The sequence below is a fragment of the Pteronotus mesoamericanus genome, unplaced genomic scaffold (genome assembly GCF_021234165.1).
Source record: "Pteronotus mesoamericanus isolate MK-2021 breed Mesoamerican mustached bat unplaced genomic scaffold, CSHL_Meso_final contig_50, whole genome shotgun sequence".
Classification (NCBI taxonomy): Eukaryota; Metazoa; Chordata; class Mammalia; order Chiroptera; family Mormoopidae; genus Pteronotus; species Pteronotus mesoamericanus.
The window spans coordinates 24,804,476-24,829,265 of NW_026555186.1; the positions used below are offsets into that span (position 1 = coordinate 24,804,476).

Below are 24,790 nucleotides of genomic sequence, written 5' to 3' on the forward strand. Positions count from 1 at the left end.
GTTAATGATAATTAAAAAAACACCTCAGTTATATAAACAAGTATGATTTGAAAAGCAGCCTTGTTTCTAAGAACCTGCCTTGTGTTATCAAAAATTGCATTATAAAAAACATGGTTTTTTTAAGTATATTTTATTGATTATGCTATTACAGTTGTCCCATTTTTTTTGTCTCCTTTATTCACCTCTGCCCTGCATCCCCCCTCCCACCAGCTCCCCTCACCTCCTTAGTTCATGTCCATGGGTCATACATGTAAGTTCTTTGGCTTCTCCATTTTTCATACTGTTCTTAACCTCCCCCTGTCTACTTTGTACCTACTATTTATGCTTCTTCTTCCCTCTAGCTTTTCCCCTGTAATCCCCCTCTCCTTCCTTGCTGAAACCCTCCAGGTGATCTCTATTTCTGTGATTCTGTCCCTGTTCTAGTGGTTTGCTTAGTTTGTTGTTGTTTTAGTTTTCTTTAGGTTCAGTTGTTGATAGTTGTGAGTTTGTTGTCATATTACTCTTCATAGTTTTGATCTTCTTCTTTATAAAAAACAGATGTTTCAATAAAGAAATACAGATTAGGACCAAGACAAGTTCAAACAAGCATTAACATAGTTTTTAATCTTTTTAAAAAAGCTGTTAAGTTTATGTACTTGTTCAGACTAACTTTGATGAATAAATTTAGTGTTTCATTTGATCTAGCTTTTGCCTGAGATTAATGACCTTTCTTAACCAGACACTAAGAACTCTTTCATTCAATTATATATTTTTATTGGGTTTTGCCATCTAATGTTAAGATAAAATACAAACACAAGTGCTGCTGCTCTTCTGGAGAACAAGGTACTTATTAAAGATAGTGATTGTTGTGTGCATAACAGTCAGCAGACTGCAAAATACTGTTTATTTAATTTTTCCTTTTATTCCCAATTTGTATTGAAATCACAGCTCTTAGAGAAATGTCTGTACAGGAAATATATTTTTTAATTGCTTTTAAAAATGAGGAGGTACAAACCTAGTTCTTAGTCATAAGGCTGTATCTTATTCAAATCATGCCTCCATTTAGTTGTTTGAGATGCCAGTCAAGTCTGGCCAGATAAGTGAGTTCCTTAACTCTATGGCAAGGCACATATCTGTAAAGGATAGTAGGGGAAAAGATGTAGGAATAACAAACAGAAATTGGGCCAGCTCCAAGGAAGAGCCTGATGAGTTTTTCTAAGCCAATGTTTGCAAAGAATGGTGTGAATGACAATTAGAAAGAAACTTTTCAGGGCCAAATAGCTGCTACTCTAATTGATCTTACTGATGGATTTTTCTCTATGTATGACAGTATATAAATAGATATGTTTAATTTTTTAAAAAGTTTACTATAATTTCAAAAGATAGAATTTTTCTCTCTTTTAATTTTTAAGTTTTACCCAGAGATTTCTGGTGCTTTCCTTTTTTTCCTTTTTTTAAATTGAGAGTTCCTGGTGTTTTAGTAGTGAGTTCTCAACCACATCTCTTTAACTGGCAATCTGGTTTAAAATTTGATTTGTTTTTTTCCCCCCACAGTATTCAAGAGGATAATAAAGCAAATATACTCAAACAAGTTCCAGTTTTAAAGAATCGATTTCAGAAGCCAAAACCAAATACAGGAAGAAGAACTGGAAGAAGAGAGATTTTCTCAAAGGAGGAGGAGATTACTGCCTTTGGGGAAAAGATAGCAGCAAGACTGGAAACCTCCCCAAGGGAGAAGATACCAGTAGAGACTAATACTACTAAGGAAACAGAGTCAGAGTTACAAGAAACTGGAAGAAGAGACATCTCTCCCAGGAAGAAGATACCGGAAATGATGGACATCTCTGTGGAAATGGAAACAGGTTTGAAAGAAACTGGAAGAGAGATTTCTCCAAGGAGGAAGATTCCAGAGGTGACTGATACCACTGAGGAAATAGAGACAGAGTTGGAAGAAATGGGGAGACAAGAAATATCCCTACAAGAAGATGCCCTAGAGGGCAACACTGTGGGGGAAGTGGAAACAGGTTTGAAAGAAACTGGAAGGGAGATTTTTCCAAGGGAGAAGGTACCAGAGGTGACTTATACCACTGAGGAAATAGAGACAGAGTTGGAAGAAACTGAGAGAAGTGAAATAGTCTTACAGGAAAACGCCCTAGAGGACAACACTGTAGAAGAAGTGGAAATAGGTTTGAAAGAAACTGAAGAGGAGATTTCTCCAAGGAAGAAGGTACCAGAGGTTTCTTACGCCACTGAGGAGAGTGAAACAGATTTGGAAGAAAATGAAAGAGGGGAAATACCCGCACAAGAAAAGGCCTCAGGGGTCAAAACTATAGGTGAAGAGGAGACAGATTTGAAAGAAATTGAAAAAGAAATTTCCTCAAGGGAAAAGGTACTAGTAGGGATCAGTGCCATAGGGGAAAGGGAGATTAATTTGAAAGAAACTGGAAAAAGAGACATTTTCCTGATGGAAACAGTATCAGGAAAGATGGCTACCATTAAGGTAACAGAGTCAGATTTGAAAGAAACTGGAAGAAAAATTTCCTTGAGGAAAAGTGGATCAGAAGAGATCAGTGGTAAGGAGGAAATGGTGGCAGATTTGAGCAACACTGGAAAAACAGACATTTCTCTAAGGGAAAATGAACCAGAGGAGACCTGGACATCACTACAAACTGAGACAGATGTAATGCAGAACAGTAGTGCTGACTGTACTGCTCTGCCTTCACTAGATACCAAAGTACGTATTTTTCTGTCCTTAAAAATTTTTTACAAAAGATTTTATTTATTTGTTTTTCAGAGAAGGGGAGGGAGGGACAAAGAGGGAGAGAAACATTGATGTGAGAGAGAAACATTGATTGGTTGCCTCTCATATGTGCCCTGACTGGGGATCGAACTGGCAACCTTTTCACTTTGCAGAATGACACCCAACCCACTGAGCCACACAGGTGAGGGCTGTCACTCCCCCACCCCCCAATCTGTTTTCAGAGAAACTATCAAAATAATTCCATGATTATTACCTAGTCCAATAGTGTTTAAAATCTCTAAAGCCTGAAGTCTTTCTTAGCCCTAAATTCTTTGTTTTGGGATCTTGAACTATATGTATATTTACATATATTTATAATATTAAAATATATATGTAAAAAATTTTTACATATATATTTTAGAAATATTTTCTTTAATTGTGGAAAAGTTACTATTCTTAATGTTTTTTTGAATTTACTTTTTTACATAAAAGGAATAAGTGAAATTGGAATGAATTTGTACTAACTCTAGTATGAGCATATATTGGAATTATTTCTTTTGACTATAAATGTATCAGTTTTCTCTTAATTTTCCTGCCCAATCCACTTCCACTTTTAAAAGTTCTTTTTTATTTAAAGTTTTCAGTTATATGAAATTCATCCTATTCTATCATTTTTAAGGACCTCTTTTTTTATTTGAATAGATAACATTGGCATTTATGATTTGGAAAAACCATAATATGCAATATAAAAGGAAGAGTTAGCTGGAATTTATGTTTTAACATTTGTAAATTTTATTTTATTTAAAAGTTAAAAAAACAGATTTTTAAAGAAAAGTGTTTAGAGTATAGTAGGTTTTGGTTTGATATGCTTAAGGACTCTTGTATATGTGATTTACTATGACTATTCTTCCAGAATGTTAGCAGTGAAGTACCAGTTGTGGTGCATACATCTGTAGAAGAAAAAAGAAATTCTGAAAAGGAAGTATCAAGTCAGTTCAGTCATTTGAAGACGACTTCACCGATTTCTAAACCTGATAAAACAGAAGACCAGGGGATACCATCTGCTAATGTTCCAGAGCAGTGTTCAGATACCAATTTAAGGTACAAGTATATAGGTCTGTGTGCTTTTAAAGAAAAAACATACTAAGTTCTATTTGCAGATTATGTTACATGGAAGTTTCAAGACATAATAATCTATAGCATAGTGTTAGAAATTTTAAGCTAGTTTTGGGAAGACTAGGAGATGGATTGAAGTTATTCTGAGAGCTGATTGTGGGAATTACTAACGTACAGAATTGTATGTAACACAAACTCCTAAGTCAATATGGATCTGACAAACCTGTCTTGTCTTTGTGCAAAGATGATATAATTCCTAGGATTATATCTATCTGGATTGTACCACTCATGTTTTTCAAGATCTACTTGATGCTGAAGTGTAGTTTGTTTTCCTGTTAAGAATTAGAATTAAGTGTTTACTGCCAATTGCTAAGGTTGTCCTAAAACTCCGCTCCCACTGCCCCTTCAGTTCATTCTAATTCTTGATAATCCTTGTTCCAAAAGCAAATCTGTTCCTCAAGAACAAAAGCCACTTGAAATTAAGCCAGCACCTTTCATGAGAAGTCGATTGAAAAGACCAAAACCAAACTTATCAAGAGCAGCTTTAAAAAGAGAAACTGTGGAAGGAGAAAAACATGTACCTGGGAAGAAATTGGAAATGGATAAAATGGAGACTCTTGTGATAGAACAGGATGGTGAACAAATGAACACTCTCCCTTCTCAACATGTGAGTTATATTTAAGGTGGAGGATTTCTGTTTTAGTTAATAAAACAAAACACCTGGAATTGAAATTTCACAACTGTTTCCTCATAAAATTTTTACTGTGTGTAATTTTGTTGTAGCTGTACTTAATCTGCCTTTTTGTTCCATGTGGATTGAAAAAGAATGTCAAATCTCTGGTGATGGGCAAGTGTGTCAGGGGAAGGAATTTAAGAAGCCGGGGCTCTAGTTCAAGTTCTGGCCTTTATTTACTACATGGTTCAGCGCCAAAGGATGCAACCAGTTTCTTCGTAGGAAAAATGAGACTAACAACTTTTTTATTTCACTCTCTTGGGATGGTGAAATAAAAAGTTAAGAGCTTCATATAAGTTACTTACTTGGTTCATAACATTAAGATTGTGTGGTGTAGCATCAAAAACTTGAAATGTTAACACTTGAACATACACTTTTTTTTTTTAAAGGCTTTTATTTATTTTCAGAGGAAGGGAGGGAGAACAACATCAGTGTGTGGTTGCCTCTCAAGCTCCCCCAACTGGGCACTGGTCCTGCAACCCAGGCATGTGCCCTAACTGGGAATCAAACCAGCGTTGCCTTCATTTGCAGACCAGCGCTTAATCCAATGAGTCACACCAGCCAGGGGTTTTTTGGGTTTTTTTTTAAGATTTTATTTATTTGTTTTTAGAGGGAAGGGAAGGGAGGGGAAAATAGAGGGAGAAAAACATCGATGTGCAAGAGAGACATCAATCTGTTGCCTCTCGCACGACCCCAGCTGGGGACCTGATCTGCAACGCAGGCATGTGCCCTGACTGGGAATCGAACCTTTCAGTTTGTAGGCCAGCTCTCAGTCTACTGAGCTATACCAGCCAGGGTGAAAGTACTTTTTTAAATTAAAATTCTTATTTTCCATCTTAAAATAACTTAGGTCTTACTGTGCTGGAACATTTGTACATTTTTCTTCTAATCTTACATTTAAAAAAATGACTTTTTATTGATTCATCTGATAAAAATTTCAAATTTGAAAAAATACAGAATCTAAAAAGTGAAAGTCCTTTATAATGCCCATTGTTCCCTTCCAGTTAATAATGTAGCAATTTTGAATATATCCAACTAGACTTTTCTGTATAGATACTTAACTATATAAATAAAAAATGTGAGGGTGTTTTCATTGTTTTACAAAAATGACATCATAGCTTGCCTTCTGATTTTCTTTTTCACTTAACACAACATTGTGGACATTTTTTGGATCAGTATATAGAAATCTGTCTTTTAAATGGCTCTGTACTGTTGCATTATACAGAAATTATAATGTATTCAGTCCCCTACTCATAGATTTGTCTTTTTTCAATATTTTGCTTTTTTCTTTAGTGCAATAGCCATTTCTTTTCTTTCTTTTTTTCTTAAGGGGTCAATAATATTGCTATAATAAATATCCTTGAATAATTCTCTAGATACTTATTTGAGATACTATACATTTCTAGAAGTAGAATAGCTGGGAAGTAAAATTTTTAATAGAGCTGACCTATTGTTCTCTATAAAGATTACACTAATTTATTCTTCTAATAGTACATGAAAGTTCCTGTTTTCCTATACTTTTACCAATGCTCAATAAAATTTTTTTTACCTCCTTTTAGGAAGTGTCTTCCTTAATGACATCAAGAGAAAAAGACAAATCAGGTCACAGGCAGGAGGAGGCTGTGATATTACCATGTGTACAGACAGAAAAGAACCTTTTACCTTCCAGTCCTTGTGAAGCTAAAGAGGAATCTCAGTCTACGCAAGCCCAGGAAAAGGAATTACTAGTTTCTATGGGGTAAACAATGATAGTCCCTTGAAAATCTAAAATAAGAGAGTTCTTTCAAGTACTTCATTTTTATTAAGATGCGTTAATATATTTTAAAAGCAAATATAAAGAATACTGTACTTGGTTTATTTTTATTCATATGGTAGACTGCTTGTCTGCTTATATTCACTCTTCACTGCTGAAGATCTTATAAAGCACTGCATTTAAAAATACATGTATATGAGGTATGAATTATTTCTTTTAAAAATTGTGGTAAAATACATCTAATATATATCATATAACCTAATTTTTTGGGTGAATAGCCATTGGTGTTAAGTACATTCACATTGTGCATCCATCACCACTGTCCATCTCCAGAACTTTATTTTCCCAAAATAAAAGTCTGTACCCATTAAACAGTAACTCTCCATCGCCCCTTCCTCTAGTGCATGGCGGCTGCGATTGAACTTTCTTTCTATGAATGTGAATATTGGAGGTCCCTCATACCAATTTATTACCTTTTAAGAATTGAAATAACTATGTTCTTTTATAAAATAAGGTATAATTATAATCAGAAAGTACTATAGTTTTCCTTTGATGCTATAAAATATTTTTATAAAGAGGATATTTTTATTACAGGATACTGAAATTTTGTATTTTTACAGTAGTTTTCATCTTTTTACAGTCAGGTCCCTCTGTTTTCCCCTGTCCCTTTTTCTAGGACTCGTAATATAAACACTTCTCAACAAGAAGCAAAGGAAAGTGTTATCCAAACTGCTCAACCAGTAAGGAGCCGATTTCAGAGACCCAGACCAAACATAAGAAAGGCTGGACAGAGGCAAATGGTAGAAAAAAGTGAAGCCAAAGGCATGGTTAAGGAAGAAAGAACAATTATACAAAGAGATGAAACTAAAAAGAAATTCCTGACTGTGGTGAGTTATTGTTATATAATTAAGTTGAGCCTTTTAGTACATATTAAAATATCAAATGATAGCTCAAACTTGTCTTAGGTTATCTGACACTCCAGTCAATGAATACATAATAATGTGTCTGGTTTTCTTTCAGATTTACCATTCCACATTTAAAAAAAAGTGAATATAAAATTTTTTTTCTAACTAGTGAACCTATTCATTGTGAAGAACTGTTAATTAATACAAAATAATGCAGTAATTATCCCGAAGCTCACCACTTTGAGAAAACCACTAAAAACTTCTTGACATATATTACCATATCTATCTCCATTCATGCATATATGTGGAAACTTATGTAAATTTAAATACTAAAATCACTGTATACATGCTATTTTATGGCTTACTCTTTTTCATTTAATATATCAATATTAACTGATATTCCATGTCAAGAATACAGAGATACATCATTTTTAACTGCTTCATAACATTCTGCTCTTTTGAATGATAGTTTAACCATTTTTTACTGATGGATCTTTTGATACTAGAAACAGATCTAAGTAGTGTAATGCTCATTTCAACAGTTCTTGTTTATCTGTTCTTTTCTCTGTTAAGGGCAAATCTAGATTTAAAGTGATTGTGATCCTTATTTGAACTTTCTGACTTAAAAAAAAAAATCATTAAACTTTTTTTTTGTTTGTTTCACAACGGATGGTTGTTATAGTTTTTAAAGCATCATTTAAGCATTGCTGCAGTAATGGCAGTTTTGTTTTGGGCAAAAAAATATGAACATACCCAGTTTGAGCCTTCATTTCAAAAACTAAGTACCTTTCTTAATGATTGGAATATTTTAGGAGCTGTATTCTGTTGTTTAAGGAAAAAAACAAACCAAGTATGGTTTTGTCATTTCAGCCAAATTCTCAAATTGTAACTGAAATTGAATCCTCCACAGCTTCTGAAGGAAGAATGTATGAAAGTCAGAGTCACGTGGCTCTTGAAGAAAATCATGTTAACAAAATTAATGTTTTAGATAAAAAGATGAGGTGAGTATGCTTTTAAATCAGGGAAACATCAGATTTCCCAAAGGTAAAGGTTGAATTTTTACAAGATAATTTCTCATCTTGAAAATTTTATGAAAGGATAGGTAATAATTATGAAACTAGAAATTTTTAAATCTGCTTCTTCAAATACTGTAATACATGACTGATGTTCTTTTAATTTGTAAATTCCCTGGAAAGTTTGTCAAGCAGGCTAATTTTATTTTAAAATTAAACTTTTATAGTAGACTGGTTCTTAAGTTCTTCATATCTTTAGAAGTTTATAATCTGTTGATTAAAATTAATAAACAGAAAGTGTTATGGAGTACTTATTATATGCTATACTTGGAGCTGTGTTCCAAACCAAATGGTAACAATGATATCTTTTAAATGAGATATAAATCGAATATGCCAGAAGGGTGAAGATATATGAGCATTACTACTTTTATTTATTTATTGCAATTTGTTTTATTGTTACTGATATTAAAGCAAGATCTGTTAGGTTCTTTTTTATACATTAGGAAAATAAAACACCTTTTTGTTTTAATTGTTGTTCAATTACAGTTGTCCCAGCTTTTCGTTGCTCTCCCCTGCCCTGTGCGACCATCCCCTCAGCACCCCCTGCCCCCTCAGTTGATCCCTACTCTGTTGTCCATTATCATGGGTTATTTATACATGTTCCTTGACTGGACCCTTCTCCTTCTTTTCCCTGTTTTATCCTTCCCCCTCTCCCCTCTGGTCACTGTCAGTTTGTTCCTTATGTCCATGTCTCTGGTTCTGTTTCGCTCGTTTGTTTGTTGATTAGGTTACACTTATAGGTGAGATCATACGGTATTTGTATTTTCATCAACTGGCTTATTTCACTTAGCATAATGCTCTCTAGTTCCATCCATGCTGTCACAAAGGGTAAGAACACCTTCTTTCTTTCTCCTGTGTAGTATTCCATTGTGTAAATGTACCACAGTTTTTTGATCTACTCATTTACTGATGGGCACTTAGGCTGTATCCAGAGCTTGGCTATTGTAAGTAATGCTGCTATGAACATTGGGGTGCATAGGTCCTTTTGAATTGGTGTTTCAGGATTCCTAGGGTATAATCTCAGCAGTGGGATCGCTGGATCAAAAGGCAGTTCCATCTTTAGTTTTCTGAGGAAATTCCATACTGTTTCCCGCAGTGGCTGCGCCAGTCTGCATTCCCACCAACAGTGCACCAGAGTTCCCTTTTCTCTACAGCCTCACTTGTTTGTTGATTTGTTAATGATGGCCATTCTGACTGTAATGCAGTGGTATCTCATTGTGATTTTAATTTGCATCTCTCTGATGGGTAGTGATGTTGAGCATTCTTTCATATGTCTATGTGCTCTCCAAAATACCTTTCTTATTCTGGATATAGTCCTCAATACATCTAATTTACTGCACTACCTTTGTAACAGGATATGTTTCAGTGAAGTATTTATTAACTTCCCTCCAGGATATCTTTAGCACATAAAAATTTACTTTGAACAGTGCAACTTCCTTTAATTATATAGAATTAACTTGTTTTTTTGAGGGGGGGGGTCATTGCAGAAGAGATGTTATATATCCTTTTTTCACTCTCTGTGAAGCCATAGAAATAGAATTTGAGCATGTTATGTCATATAACTGCATGAGTAGTGCTGTTGATTTTGGATGGCTTTAAACAGTTTGTTTTTATTTAGGCAGGTTTCTTTCTTTTTTTTTCTTATTTTTTTAAATCATCACTCGATATATTTACTGAATTTAGAGAGAGGGGAGGAGGGGTGGAGAGAAAGAAAAAGAGAGAGAGAGGTAGAGGTCGATGTGAGAAACATTGATTGGTTGCCTTCTGCATGCCCTCTACTCCCCACGCCCAGCCAGGGATCAAACCTGCAAACTAGGTAGGTACCCTCACTAGGGATCCAACCTGCAACCTTTTGGTGTATAGGATGATGCTTCAACCGACTGAGCCACTTGGCCAGGGCTAGGCAGATTCCTTATATGAAGCTTTTATTGTTTTATTATGAATTTCTCTCATATCATTTGTTTCTCTGTGTGTGGGTGTGAGTGTGTGTTGAAAGGCCTTCTCATTGCTTTTATTTTAAAACTAAGGCCAGGTTTTTCTTTACATTAATTTCAAGCTTCCTTGCTAAGTCATTTTTTCATTTCATTAGACTGGATGTTGAAATAAAGTGGTTGGTGCTTAGAAATATTTTCATTAAAATGCATTATAGATAACATTTGTATTATAAATGCTATTGGATTAGGTTGATGATTGCTGCTACTGGGTAATGCATCTCTAAAAATGATTCCAGAAAACACTTTCTGAGATGTTAATTCCCAAACATTAAAGATGAACCTGTTTCAATCTCTGTCTTTTCTTAGTTACTGTTTATGGATTTCTTGTCCATGTATAATTTAATCTCTTTTTGATCTTATAGAATTACGTAGTTTTGCCACTGAAAAGAATGTTAAACATTCATTCATTTAACAAACATTTTAGTATTTTGTGTGCCAGGCATTGTTGTAGGTGCTGGAAATATAGGACAGTATAGGAACAAACAAAATCCCCTGTCCTTGTGGTGGTTACATTCTAATTTGGAGAATAGATTATAAACACATAATTTGACTAAACTGGTAATAAATAAGTAGAGAAGAATAAAGCAGGTAGAGGAGTAGGAAGTATCATGATTGGGTTTTGATTTTTAGAGAGGGGGAGGAGAGAGATCAATTTGTTGTTCCACTTATTTATGCATTCATCAGTTGATTCTTGTATGTGCCTTGACCAGGGATTGAACTCACAACCTTGGCATATCTGGACAATGCGCAAACCAACTGAGCTATCAGCCAGGGCAGGTATTTAGTTTTTAATTAGCAGTGATCAGAGACTGCTTCATTGAAAGGGTCTGATTGGTGAGTAGGCCTAAAAGAAGTGAAGGAGCAAGTCAAGGGAATGAATAGGGAAAGAGGAAATAGCAGTTCAAGAGCACTTCAGGGGAGAACATACCTGGCCTATTTGAGGAACAGCGAAATGGGCCAGATTGAAACAGGGAGAGAGAGGAAGAGTAATAGATAAGAAAGGTGAAGGTTTAGTAGAGAGAAGGTTTGTTAGGATTATGTAGGACCTTTGTAAGAGTTTTGATTTTTATTCTAAGTGAGCCTTTAAGGACTAGTGACCTTCAAGGTCAACCTTTCCTAATGTTCTCATTTATAATTGACTACATAAACTTTTAGAGGATTTAGATGGATTGCTCAAAGTAACATTGGGAATTTAGTATGAAAACTTAAGTTTTCAGGATTTATGATTTACAGACTAGCGATTTCCTAAAGGCAGAGCTTCCTGAAAGAAATTTTTCATATGCCAAGAGATTTTATGCTCAGCCTTTGCATTTTTACATTTCTTATATAGAAACCTATTTTCCACCTAAATCTACTCCCCCCTTTTAACCTTCTCTGTTCATGAAGTTTATTGTAGCTTTTAGCTATATCTTGACTGATACTTTCTTCAGAGTATATATTCTGTATAGTTTTTAATTTAACTTATTCTTAGGTACAGCATCTTCTGGTCCTTATTGACTTCAGTAGCACATTGCTGCTTACATATGTATTTTATTCTTAAATATCTTTGTAGAATCACACTTGTTTATAAATAGCTTATACTTAAGTTAAATATAATTTGTTTTCCCAAATGCATTAGCCTACACTAAATGTATTGGTTAGCATTGTAATCTTGTTAGAACTTCTGTGGACTTCCTTGATGTTTCACTGCCAGACGGGCTTAGGTTGGAACATTTGAAAATGTAACTTAGTACAAAGCTTTTTCTTCTGGGTAATTTATTAGAAATATTACTTAAGATTAGTTTTTAATACAGATATTTTAGAGGACTGATGATATTTTAGAGGAATAACTGGACCCATATCCAGTTATTCTTATTTTAAAAATTTTTTAAAAACGATTTTATTTATTTATTTTGAGAGAGAGGGAGAGAAGCATTGCTGTGCAAGAGAAACATTGACCGGTTGCTTCTTGTACACCGCCAGCTTGGGACCTGGCCCACAACCCAGGCATGTGCCTCGACCAAGACAAACTGGTGACTTTTCGGCACTCAATCATCTGAGCTACATCAGCCAGGGCCAGTTATTCTTGATAAATCTCCACATTTTTATTAGTTTTCAGCTTTCTAATTCAGAATTCATGTCTTTGCCTGTTATTTCTTCCCAGGAAACCTTAGGACAGCTGTTCGGGTTGCCTTGGACGATATGATTACTCTAGTGAATATTGAAATCTTATCTTTCTATATTTTGGCTGATAGAAGGGGTTACATTGAGATTCTTATGACACTGGCTATCAATAAACTGTATTTTATGAGCTGATAGGCATGTGGAGGAAGAATAGACTCTAGCTTTCAAGCCTGCCCTTGAACCAGTAGAACCATGGTTGTTGTGACCGTTGTGTATTTGTTGATGCCTCAGGCCCAGTTGAAGCATTTGTTTAATGTGCCATTATGAAACCCATCTTCAACTACTAGAATTTTTTGTTTGTTTTTTCCTAATTACTACTCTGAAAATTACTTAAAGTAGAATGAAACCACAAACCAGATTCAGTGAAAATAAAAAAGATTAATATTGTTGTGAAACTATTCCCCAGGCTCTATTGGAAATGGACATTATAAAAGCTATTATGTTCTTCCTTTATTATCAGCATAACCAACTTATATATAGTCCTTTGAACATAGGATTGGTTTTTGTCAAATATTGTTTAATAGCTGTTACATTAAGAAATAATTTTGATTTTTGTTCATGATTTGTGCTTCATTCTAGACATGAACATAAAACGTGTGTTTCTAGTCCAGCACAGTTGATAAGAAGGCAGTTCCAAAAACCTAAGCCAAATTTGGAAAGAGCACATGATAAGAAGGAGGAACCAGGTGTAAGAAAAGACACAACAGATCAGAATGAGGCAGGGAAACCAGAAGATAATTTGTTGCAACAAAGAGATTCTCACACCCATCTCCTTCAAAAAGTAAGTTTTGAAAAAATACAGTTTTTTTCAGTAGGCTGTATTTTGTCAGGATCATGAAGCAGAGCATTAAAAATATATATAGTTTTGCCTTTTGTATTGTTACTATTTTCATGAAAATTGAGTAACATTCTCAGTATTATAAAAACTTAGAAACCCAGTTTGTGTGTGTGTATAAGCAAGAAAGCTTAGATCTCTAGACCAAACTACCAAATTAAATTACCATAGAGAATGTTTTTGTGGTAATATTAGCTGCTGCTTCTTAAATTTAAGGAAAAAACTGAGCTTCTGACATCTCTGGAGGTTTCAGCAAGAAAAGATTGTGTAGGTTCCGAAGAGGCTGGTTTGGTCAGGAAAGATGCTCAGTCAGAAGCTGGACCATCAGGAGGTGTTGGACAGAAAACTGTGGGGGATAATTCTGTCTCGTCGACGATTAAAGAGCAGCATCTCAATAAACTAGCAAGGTAAGATTTTATGTAACAAATACTTTCAGAAGAGGAAATAAAAAGTTATTCTTTACAGATGTCTTACCTTAATTTATTGATAGAGTGAAAGATGGCTTGTAACAGAGTATAAATTGTTTTTTATTGATGGGTCTATTTCCCTCCTTTGATTTTTATTTACTAAAATTTACATTTTTCTGACCTTTTTAGGAAGATTTTATTTTCCTGACATTTAAAATCTCTGGGTATTAAGCATGTTAGACCTGGGCATAAACTTCACCAGAGACTAGTATGTAGTACCTAAATAATTAGGATACTAATTTCAGTGGAATCACAAACACAAGTGAAGGACTGTAATTCTGAAGAAAAGTAGAAAGCGACTCTAATTGCCATGTTCTTGGCTGAGTGTTTGGATACTTAATGTCTTAGAATTAGAATCTGGAGTTTTATATGTTTTTTTATTCCTCCTTTTGATATCATTCAGTTTAGATTTGATTGTAATTATCTTTTATCTCTGTCTTTTCATGTCAAATACTGGATAAGACTTGTTTATTTTTTTATGTCATTAAAGTCCTTTATTTCTCCTTAAAAAAAAAAAAAAGAAAAAGAAAAGTAGAAAGAAACCTAAGTTCTTAAAAACAACTATGTTCTGATGGATTTTCTGCCTCCTCTTTTTTCTTTTATCCTATTCTCTTTACATACTAGGAGAAAGCTCATATTCTATATTAATTGGCTCATTGATCTTTATTCCTTTTTTTTAAGATTTTATTTATTTTCAGAGAGGCGGGAGGGAGGGAAAAAGGGAGGAAGAGAAACATCAGAGAAACATTAGTTGGCTGCCTCTTGCATGCTCCCAACCCCCAACTGGGGACCTGGCCTGTAACCCAGGCACGTGCCCTGGGTGGGAATGGAACTGGTGACCTTTTGGTTTGCAGGTCAGCAGTCAGTCCACTGAGCCACACCAGCCAGGGCATCCTTTTTCTTCTGATTCCAGTTTTGTATTTCATCTCTACTTAAATAACAAGGGGGAAAATGGCCCAGAAATAAAAACTTACTATGAAAAATTTGTGGATTATACCTAAGAATTAACTCTGAATGAGAAACTTAAGTTTCATTTTTCTTTTCACAGTATAAGTTTTTGACAGAATGAGCGATGGGAGTTTTCATTTTAATGGCTTGAATTGGGATTTCACTCTTAAAAGTTTGGTTTTCATTAAAATTATCCTTGTGCATGTAGTGACTGTGTTATTATTTTTGATTAAACCTCCAGCCATTCACAAATGTTAAAAGAATCAAGTTACTTAAAAGTTGCACTAAATCGAAGAACAGCTCTCTCTTCTGCCTCTGGACGAGAGATAGATCATGGTGTAAGGAGAATGCATCGGAAGATCAAACCAAATGCCACCAAAGGGCGTGGATCAAAACGAATTCGTAGTAAGACTTCTAAGAAGGAACCCCGAGCTTCCAAGGCTATGCTGGTGACTCTTCGGGCTTCCCAGGAAGAGGAAGAAGATGATGTTGAAGATTTTGAGTCTGACTTTGAAGAAGAAAGCTATCATCTTGCTCCAGAAGAAATAAACAAAGCTCCAGTGTTTGTACCTGTTGGTCTCAGATCTCCTGAACCTGTTCCTGCTCAGGTTGAGGAAACGATGGAAGAGGTAGTTTGTTCTTTGAATGCTTAGAACTTTATCTTACTTGTATATTTCTTTTAGTTGATTTTTTTTTAGTGATTATTAGGATTTGTAGAGTTCATTCTCTAAATTACGTCTACCAAATGTAATTTTTACATGCTTAGGCTGTTTTTTGGTCGGTAGAGAAGGTAGAAGGGACATATATTAATATCTATATATTCTTAATTGTGGTGAAATACACATAACATAAAATTTACCATCTTAACCATTTTAAGTGTGTAGTTCAGTGGCATTAAGTGCATTCATTGTGCTATATCATCACCATCCATCCACAGAACTTTTTTCATCTTATAAAACTAAAAGTCTATACCCATTAAACAATAATTCCCCATTACCCTTTTCCCTTTAACCTGTGCCAACCACCATTCTACTTTTGTTTCTTTGACTTTACTCTCAATACCTCATTTAAGTGGAATCATACAGTATTTGTCCTTTATATTAGTGGTTTATTTCACTTAGTGTAATGTTTTCAAGGTTTATCTGTGTTGTATCATGTGCCAGAATGCCCTCCTTTTTTTTATATTGAGAATATGTTTATTAAAGATAGGGACAGACACAAGGAAGGGCTTAGGACAGAAGAAGCAACAGGAGAGAGCTTAAGTGGTGCTGCTTTGCCTCACTAAGAATTAAAGTCTCAGCAGAATGTCCTTTTTGAAGGCTGAATAATATTCCATTGTGTGTATATATACCACATTTTGTTTATTCATCTGTCAGTGGACGTTTGGGTTGCTGCCACCTTTTGCCTATTGCAAAGAATGCGGCTGTGAACAGGGGTGTACAAATATCTCTTCTAATTCCTGCTTTTAATTTTTTTGGGAATATACCTAGAAGTGGAATCGTTGGATTGTGTGATAAATTATAAATCTAATTTTTTGAGCAACCACTATACTGTTTTCCATGGCAGCTGCATGGTTGTACATTCTTGTCAATAGTGTACAAGGGTTCTAATTTCTCCACATTCTCACCAACACTTTTTATTTATCATTTCTTTTTTCTTTTTCTTTTTGGATAGTAGCCATCCTAATGGATGTGAGGTGGAAGAACATACTACTTCAACTTACTTTATTATAAAAGCTTCTTACTCTTTTGCCTTTAGATCTAGTATTCCAACTTTGTAAGTTTAAAGTTTTCTGTGTTGCTTCAATTTTCAGTGACTTACGTGGCATTAGCCTAGCATATATGGATCAGTTTTGTAGTCAGTACTCATTTGAAATAGAATCAGGAGTTAACCGAGATGGTATTGATGATAATAATAAAAGAAATGGTAAACAAAACAATTCAAGTAATGTTAAGTTAACCCAGAATTAATGAATTACTGAATCTGTAAATTTACATTTATGAATGGCAGTCTAAAACCACCTTAATTCACTGTTAATAACAACATGCTAGGAGTGGTAAAGTTACTGAATTAGAATAGTTGAAGCTAAACAAAAATGATGCAAAATGAAGTTGTTTCTTGTAACTAAAAGTTCAAAGTAAAGATAATGAATTTAAGTTTTAGTTGAAACTAAGAAAATGCAAAAGGAAGGTTAATTTTGTGCAAGGACAGCTGGTTAACACTGCATATGAATTCATTTAGCAATATTTATATTTTATAAATTTCTTTGGCTGAAAGACAAATTACTAATGAAAACTAGTATCAGAAATTAAATTCTGAAAATTAGGTTCTAGTATTTAACCCTGAATTGGTACAGAATGCCTTCTTAAATAGCATTAATCATAATAACTGAGTAAAGAAAGCTTAAATTACATTCCTTATAGCAAGATTATTAAGGCAGGGAAGTTGTTTATATATTAGAAAATGTTTCCTTTAAAAACCATTGAAATACAGTGGTATATTATTAAATCATAAAGGGATATAGAGTATTGATACATACTACAACATGAATCTTAAAACCTTGACAACATTGTGCTAAGTGAAAGAAGCCAGTTATTTAAAAAAAAAAAAAAATCACATATTATATGACTCCATTCATATGAAATGTCCAAAATAAGAAAATCTAGAGACAGAAAGTAGATTACTGATCTCTTAGGAATTTGGGGTTGAGGGGTCAAGGGAGTGATAACTAATGAGTATAGGTTTTGTTGTTTTTTTTTTTAAAGCAATGAAAATGTCCTAAAAGTGACTGGTGATGGCTGTACATATTTGTGTATAATCCAAGAAACTTTAAATGGGTGAATTATATGGCATTTAAATTATATCTCAATTAACCTGTTAAAAAGTAAAGCTTTGAAACTGTAGGATATTCAAAGAACCAACTTTAAATTATTTGACATGTTCTAATTTTTCACCCAACTTTTCAGAAAATATTTTGTCTTTTCAAATCACTTGAACTATTTAATCACCCCAGACCTGTAGGATATTAGCAAAGACTTTTCCTCTAATGTTTGTGTCTGAGAAAAGAGACACAGAATACACAAGTGTTACTATAATAAATGTCTTGACGGCAGATTTTCATACTTGCCTCTATTCAGTTTCTACTGAATTACACAGTTTTTTATACTCATCTCTCTGTTAATAAGGGAATAGGAGCCAGTTTGTCTTGGATTTAGTCTAGGAAATAAAATCTTAGTCTTTTTAGCCCCCTGTAAAATTACAGGGATCTTTAATCAATAAGATTGCCAAATGAAGGGTAAATGTGAGTGAACCTATTATTTTACACAGCCATGACATGGCTATCAAGAATGGTACAGGTTTTGGGGTTGTGGGAGAGAGTTGTTTCCTTGACAGGGGTCGGGGTAACATGTCTATCTAAGTGCTTTCAGCCCATCTCTATTATAGTACTGAGGACAGTGTATGATTAGTTGATTTTGTATGTTTTTTTTAGATTGTGAGATCCTTGAGGGGAAGGGCCAGACTTGTCTTATGCAGCTTTGTCTCCTTGTACCTGCAGCCCTTGAGTTTTTAGGAGCGCTCCGTAAATACTAACAGACCGATGAGAGAGATTAAGGGGAAATGGGGACAAAGTGGGGATGATGGAAAGTTAGATGCTGGGGACTGGGGAGATTAGTCTTAGAAATTTTGGTTATTGGTTATAAGAATCATAGACCCTTCAAAAGCTTGAAATGTTTTACTTTTGCCAAGTTGATATAAAAAAAGTTTAAAAATAATAACTGTATTTCAGTTTTTTAATTGTGTATAAATGTGGATTTTTTTTAGTTTAACATTTTATTTGTCAGTGTATAGTATGCCAAAATGAAATAATGAAATTTTTCATTTTGACAGCTTGAAATAACAGTGAATGTCCCAGATATAGGATTCATAACTGTCGATGAACATCAGCTCTCTAACACAGATGTGACTGCTCAGGAAATGGAACAAGAAGAAAATTTGAATGTATTATCAGTCGTAAGCATCCATTTTAATATGTCCTTTGTGTTTTTGTTTTGTTTTTAATTCTTTGCTTACCTTCAAAAGACTGAAAGTTTATTTTGAATACTTTAGGTTTACAAGCAGTTCTTAGCTAATTTCTGTCATCTAGAGAGCTATAGCTATGAATAGTGGAAACTAGTGAAAAATCCATAGGTTTTATATTTGACTTGAAAAGCAGTGATCTTTGTGTATATGTATGGATATAGCTCTTAATATCTTCATAGGCTTATGTTACATTAAATCTATACCAAATATAAATTATTTGGAATATATTTAATTGCATTTTGCTTGGCATTCTTTCTTATTTGGTTAGTGTTTATCTTATTTTTGCAAACAAAGACTTGGGATTACAACTTTTTAAAAACAGCTTTATTAAGATATGATTCACACAGCATACAGTTCATCCATTTAAAGTGTACAACTCAGTGATTTTTAGTATACAGATATGTGCAAACATCATCACAGTTAATTTTAGAACGTTTTCATCACTGCACAAAGAAACACCATACCCATTCCTTCTATCCTTCCTCATGCATAGCCAACCAACTTGTTTCTAGAGATTTGTCTGTTCTGGGCATTTCATATAAACAGACTCATATAATATGGTCTTTTGTGTCTGGCTTCTTCTACTTAGCATAATGTTTCCAAGGTTTCATCATTGTGGCATGAATCAGTACCTCATTCCTTTTTGTGGTCAAATAATATTACTATGAATATACCACACTTTTGTTTATTCATTTATTTATGGACAATTGGTTATTTCCGTCTTTTGGCTATTATAAATAATTGTGCTATGAACATTTATGTACAGGTTTCTGTATTGGCATATTTTTTCATTTCTCTTGGGTATAGTCCTAGGATTCCTGTAATTGCTGTGTTATATGATGACGCTGTTTAATCATTTGAGGAATTAGCAAACTGTTATCCAAAGCTGCTCTATCATTATACATTCCCACCAGCAGTGTATGAGGGTTCCGGTTTCTTCACATCTTTGTCACCATTTGTTATTTGACTTTCTGGCTTGAACAACCTAGTGGGTGTGCAGTGGTACTTCATTATGATTTGGATTTGCATTCCCTAATGATGACTGAGATTTAGCATCTTCTCATGTACTTATTGACCACTTTTAAATCTTTGGAGAACTGTCTATTCAGAGCCTTTGTCCATTTTTAAAATTATTGGTTGACTTGTATTTTTATTATTGAGTTGTAAGAATATTTTATATATAGTAGCGCCCTCTTATTCACAGAGTATATGTTTTTTTCTGTACATACATACCTATGATAAAGTTTGATTTATAAATTAAATACAGGAACAGATTAACAACAATAATAATGAACTGGGACTGTTATGATGATGTAGTGTAATACAAGTTATGTGGCTGTGACCTTTCAAAATGCTGTACTGTGTGTACAGTACAGATGTGCTGGACACAGGGGTGACCCATGATGCCTGCGGCAGGCCAGAGGAGGACAGCTCGAGGTTTCTTCCTGCTACTCAGAACAGTGTGCGACGGAAAACTTACACATTGTTTATTTCTGGAATTTTTTATTTAACATTTTTGGACCATGGTTGGCCACCGGTAACTGAAACCATGGAAAGTGAAGCTGTGGATAAGGGGGGGACGACATGATCTATGAATATTTTCTCCCATTCTGTGGGTTATCTTCATTTTCTTGATGATTCCCTTTAAAACACGAAAGTTTTAATTTTGATGAAGTCCAGTATATCTATTTTTTTCTTTTGTTGTTCACGTATCCAAGAATCTTTTGCCAAAGCCAAGGTCCTGATGATTTATTCTAAAAATTTATTTTTAGAGAGAGGGGAAGGGAGGGAGAAAAACAAAGAGAGAAACATCCATGTGAGAAGCATTGATTGGCTGCTGCTTGTATGCGCCAGATGGGGGACCAAACTTGCAACCGAGCCTTCTGCCCTGACCAGGAATTGAACTGGTGACCTATCACTTTGCAGGATGACACCTGTCAGGGCTGATTTACTCCTATTTTTCTTATAAAAGTTTTATAGTTTTAAATATAGTTTTACATTTTAGTCTTTAATCCATTTTGAGTAAATTTTTGTATGTTGTGACGTTAGAGTCCTACTTTAGTCTTTTGCATATTATCCACTTGTCTGTCTCACCTTTTATTCTTTCCCCATGGAATGGTCTTGCATTTTTGTCCAAAATCAATTGGTTGTAGATGTATAGATTTATTTCTGGACTCTCAGTTCTGTTCCATTGATTTAGATGTCTGTCTTTGTGCAGGTGATGCCCTGTTGATTACTGTTAGTTTGTAGTAAGTTTTGGAATTGGGATGTGTAAGAATTATTTTATTCTTTTTTTTCAGGATTGTTTTGGCTATTGTGGGTCCTTTGTAATTCCATATGAATTTTAAAATTAACTTGTCAACTTCTACAAAGACATCAGCTAGGATTCTGATTGGGATTGCACTGGACCTGTAGCTAAGTTGGGGGGGCGGTGGTAGGCATTGCCATCTTAATAATGTTGAGTCTTCCAGTCAGCGAACATGGGATATTTTCCCATTTATTTTGATCTTTGATTTTTTTAAAGCATTTTGTAGTTTTTAGAGTATAAGCTTTGTACTACCTTTGTTAAATTTATTTTCATGTACATTTTAATTTTTGATGCTATTGTAAGCAAAACTTTCTAATTTTATTTTTGGGTTGTTTATTGCAAGTGTATAGAAGTACAATTGATTTTTGTATATTGGTCCTCTGTCCTGCAAGTTTGCTACATGTGTGGTTATTTCTAATAGTTTTTAATGGATTCCTTAGGATTTTCTACATACAAGATCATGGCATGTGTGAACAGAGATGGTTTTATTTCTGCCTTTCTGCATGAGTTTCCTAGGGCTGCGATAACAAAGTACTATGAACAGGGCAGCTTAACAGAAAGTTACTCTCTCAGCTTTGGAGGCAGAATTCCAGCATCAAGGTGCCATCAGTGGTGGTTCCCTCTGGAGTGTCTGCGGGAGAAATCATCCCAAGCCTTTCTCTTGCCTTCTGGCAGTCCTTGTCACTGCTTGGCTTGTGGCAGCACAATTCTAGCCTTTGTCTCCAGTGCCATGGCTTTCTTTTTGGATGTGTGTCTATATTTCTTCTCACAAGAACATCGGTCATATTGGATTAGGGCCAATCCTAATTTTAACTTGATTACATCTACACAGACCGTATTTCTTAATAAGGTCATGTTTACAGTACTGGAGATTAGGACTTCAACATATCTTTCTGGGGAACACAGTTCAGCTTATATCACTTTCCAATTTAGATGTTCTTTATTTCTTTTGCTTGCCCAGTTGCCCTGGCTAGAACCTCCAATACAATGTTGAATACAAGTGGCAAAAGTGGACATTCTTGTCTTGTTCCTGGTCTTAGGGGGGAACATTTAGTCTTTCACCACTCAGTTTGATGTTAGCTATGGTTTTCTTCAATAATACCCTTTATCGTATTGAAGAAGTTCTATTCTGTTTCTAGTTCGTGTGAATATTTTACCATGAAAGGGTGTTGGAGTTTATGGTGTGCTTTTTCTGCATCTATTGAGATGATCATGTGATTTTTGTTTTTTATTGTATTGATGTATTGATTAACTTTTGGATGTTAGACAACAAATTGCATCTCTGGGATAAATCCTACTTGGTCACGATGTGTAATTTTTATATGTTGCTGGATTCAGTTTGCTAGTAATGTATCGAGGATTTTTGTGCCCTTATTCATAGTAGATATTGGTCTATTTCTGTTATGAATCTGACACCAGATTACTGTGTCAGAAACCGAGTTCTGCTCCTCCTAGGAAGAAAGCCCTTTAGTTGGGACCTGTGGGGAGAAGGGACCTGTTTTCTTGGCTGCAGCAGTTTGAGGTGGAGTCTCTGCCTTGCTGAGCTGGGAGGAATGAGGCAGAGAACAGTTATCAGATTTTCATCAGTTTTCTTAAATGGGTGTTTTCTTATCCTGTGCCCTCGGGCCCATTTCCAGAGGCTTTAATGATCATGTTTAAATAAATTTCACCAGTTTCAATGCGGGGAGGGGCAGCAGAGCTCCTCATGCTGTCATGCTGGACATCAGACTGTAACTTTTTAACGTGTTAAAAATCCACTTAAGTTTTAAGCTACCTAGTAGGGTAAAAAAATTCCAGTGTTCTTCAGAACTTGGTTTTCATTGAGTCAAAACTAATGGCAGTTGTGACTAAAGTTGATGAAAGTGAAGAAGTAAAGTAAGAATGGTAGAGGTACACTGCAATATAATGAGTTAAAATTTGCAAATAATAGAAGGCCAAGGTAAAATAAGGAACAAGAGACGAAAGAACTTGGCTTTTAAATTATTTCTGTTTTTGTTTATGAAAGTTACGAATAAGGGGGAAAATTAGTTTTCACTCCATCGTAATGAAAAGCACAGACAGATCTGAACAACATGGTGCTTTTTGAGATGCAGAACATGTATTTGGGAAAATGCATAAGATATTACTCTTCCTCTTTTAGGAAATGACCACAGGTGAACATACCCAAGATGAAACAGGTAACTGTTAATAGGAAACTGTTAAAAACTACTTGGTTAACACTAGCATGGTAATTTAGTAGTAGTGGTAGTTCAAAAATGAGTCATTTTGCTGGAGAGTTGAACAACAAGATTAAGCTTTTGAATGTGTTATCGCTAGAGGAAACGTGGATTTTGGAACATTACTTTAGAAAATGAGTTAAATGTTTAATAAGTATTTATTTCCTCTAATCTGCATAGATTTGTTTTTTGAAGATATTATGTTACTTAATGGGTGGGAGGCATTTGCAGTGGTTTGAAGGCAACAGTTCTTTATTTGTAGTATATAAGCCAAATAAAACATTACCACAGTAAGGGATTAGTAGTACAGAAGATGTTGAAGCTTGTTACCAGAGGATAAACACCTGAATTTAAAGACTTTTCTAAGTAAACATACTTAAGTTTTCAGATTCATTCTTCTGTTTTAATGTTGGTATATTTTCTCACAAGATACCAACAACGATGGAAGCGCTGAAGCTGCCATAACTTTACTTACAATGGGAGATCTAGTGTTGCAGTCAGAGATCAGTACAGAACAGAGTGATGGTAAGAATGAAAGATAAGTCCTCAAAAAAAGAAACTTAAAAATCCAATTTTTAAGAAATTTATACCCACATTTGAGTAATAAGTGAATACTTGCCTTTTATATATGAAGTTGGTACCACTTTGTTTTTTTTCCAGAAAAGGTAATATGTATGCATTGATCCATCTAATTGTCCTTTTGGATGTAGTGGCTACCATTTTGAGAGTGCACTTGGTTTATTAAGAATAATTTATATTTGTGTGGAATAGTTACCTTGTCATCATTAACATCATTGGTTAACTGAGCTCATTGATCACTGATTGCACACATTTCTTTAGCAAAGGAGCTGCCTCTTTGGATAGTTTCACAATCACATGGCAATTGAATACAGTACGAAGGGGCAATAGCTATCATTGAGATCATTTGGTTTAAAATGTTGTTAGTTTGCACCAAGCCAAAAGATATGTCAACTCAGATTTTTAATATTTTAGGCTGACTTTAACAGAGAAGCAGTGGTCTTGATTATATAAGTACCTTCTACTGTAGTCCATTAAATGTATAATTTAATTATATTCTTGTTAATTATTTTGACTGGTGATGAATAGCCTGCCATTTATTTAGGTGTTAGACTTTATTTTTTATTTAAAAGATTGTTTTAACCTTCAACTGAGGGTCTGTTTATTGATTAGAGTGAAAAGGGGAAAGATACACAAGGAGAAACATCAATGTGAGAGAGAAATGTTGATCAGTGTCCTATTGTACATGCCCTGACTGGGGATCAAACCCACAACCTGGGTATATGCCCAGACGGGGGACTGAACCTGCAGCCTTTTGGTGTATGGGATGACATTCTAACCAGCTGAGCCACCCGGCCAGGGCAGGTGTTAGACTTTTAGACCTGTGACTGTATATTTATCAGGAAACGCTGCTTTGTGTTCCCTGTAGGACTTCTTTCTTAATGGCCAAGTATTGCATTGG

At 34.7% G+C, this 24,790-nt stretch overlaps 1 protein-coding gene across 5 annotated transcripts in view; it reads left to right on the forward strand.

The window, feature by feature from the left end:
- Positions 1–24,790, forward strand: part of BDP1 (B double prime 1, subunit of RNA polymerase III transcription initiation factor IIIB) — a 90,939-nt gene that overhangs the window by 43,708 nt on the left and 22,441 nt on the right. For 4 of the 5 annotated variants that reach the window (XM_054578474.1, XM_054578477.1, XM_054578475.1 and 1 more), the window contains exons 17-28: positions 1,534–2,713; positions 3,633–3,820; positions 4,280–4,502; positions 6,128–6,306; positions 6,998–7,208; positions 8,097–8,227; positions 13,036–13,237; positions 13,508–13,698; positions 14,948–15,335; positions 18,595–18,717; positions 23,235–23,271; positions 23,740–23,835. In XM_054578474.1, the coding sequence (XP_054434449.1) occupies positions 1,534–2,713; positions 3,633–3,820; positions 4,280–4,502; positions 6,128–6,306; positions 6,998–7,208; positions 8,097–8,227; positions 13,036–13,237; positions 13,508–13,698; positions 14,948–15,335; positions 18,595–18,717; positions 23,235–23,271; positions 23,740–23,835 (3,149 nt within the window). The remainder of the gene's footprint in view (positions 1–1,533; positions 2,714–3,632; positions 3,821–4,279; positions 4,503–6,127; positions 6,307–6,997; positions 7,209–8,096; positions 8,228–13,035; positions 13,238–13,507; positions 13,699–14,947; positions 15,336–18,594; positions 18,718–23,234; positions 23,272–23,739; positions 23,836–24,790) is intronic. The other variant, XM_054578476.1, reaches the window with a different exon arrangement.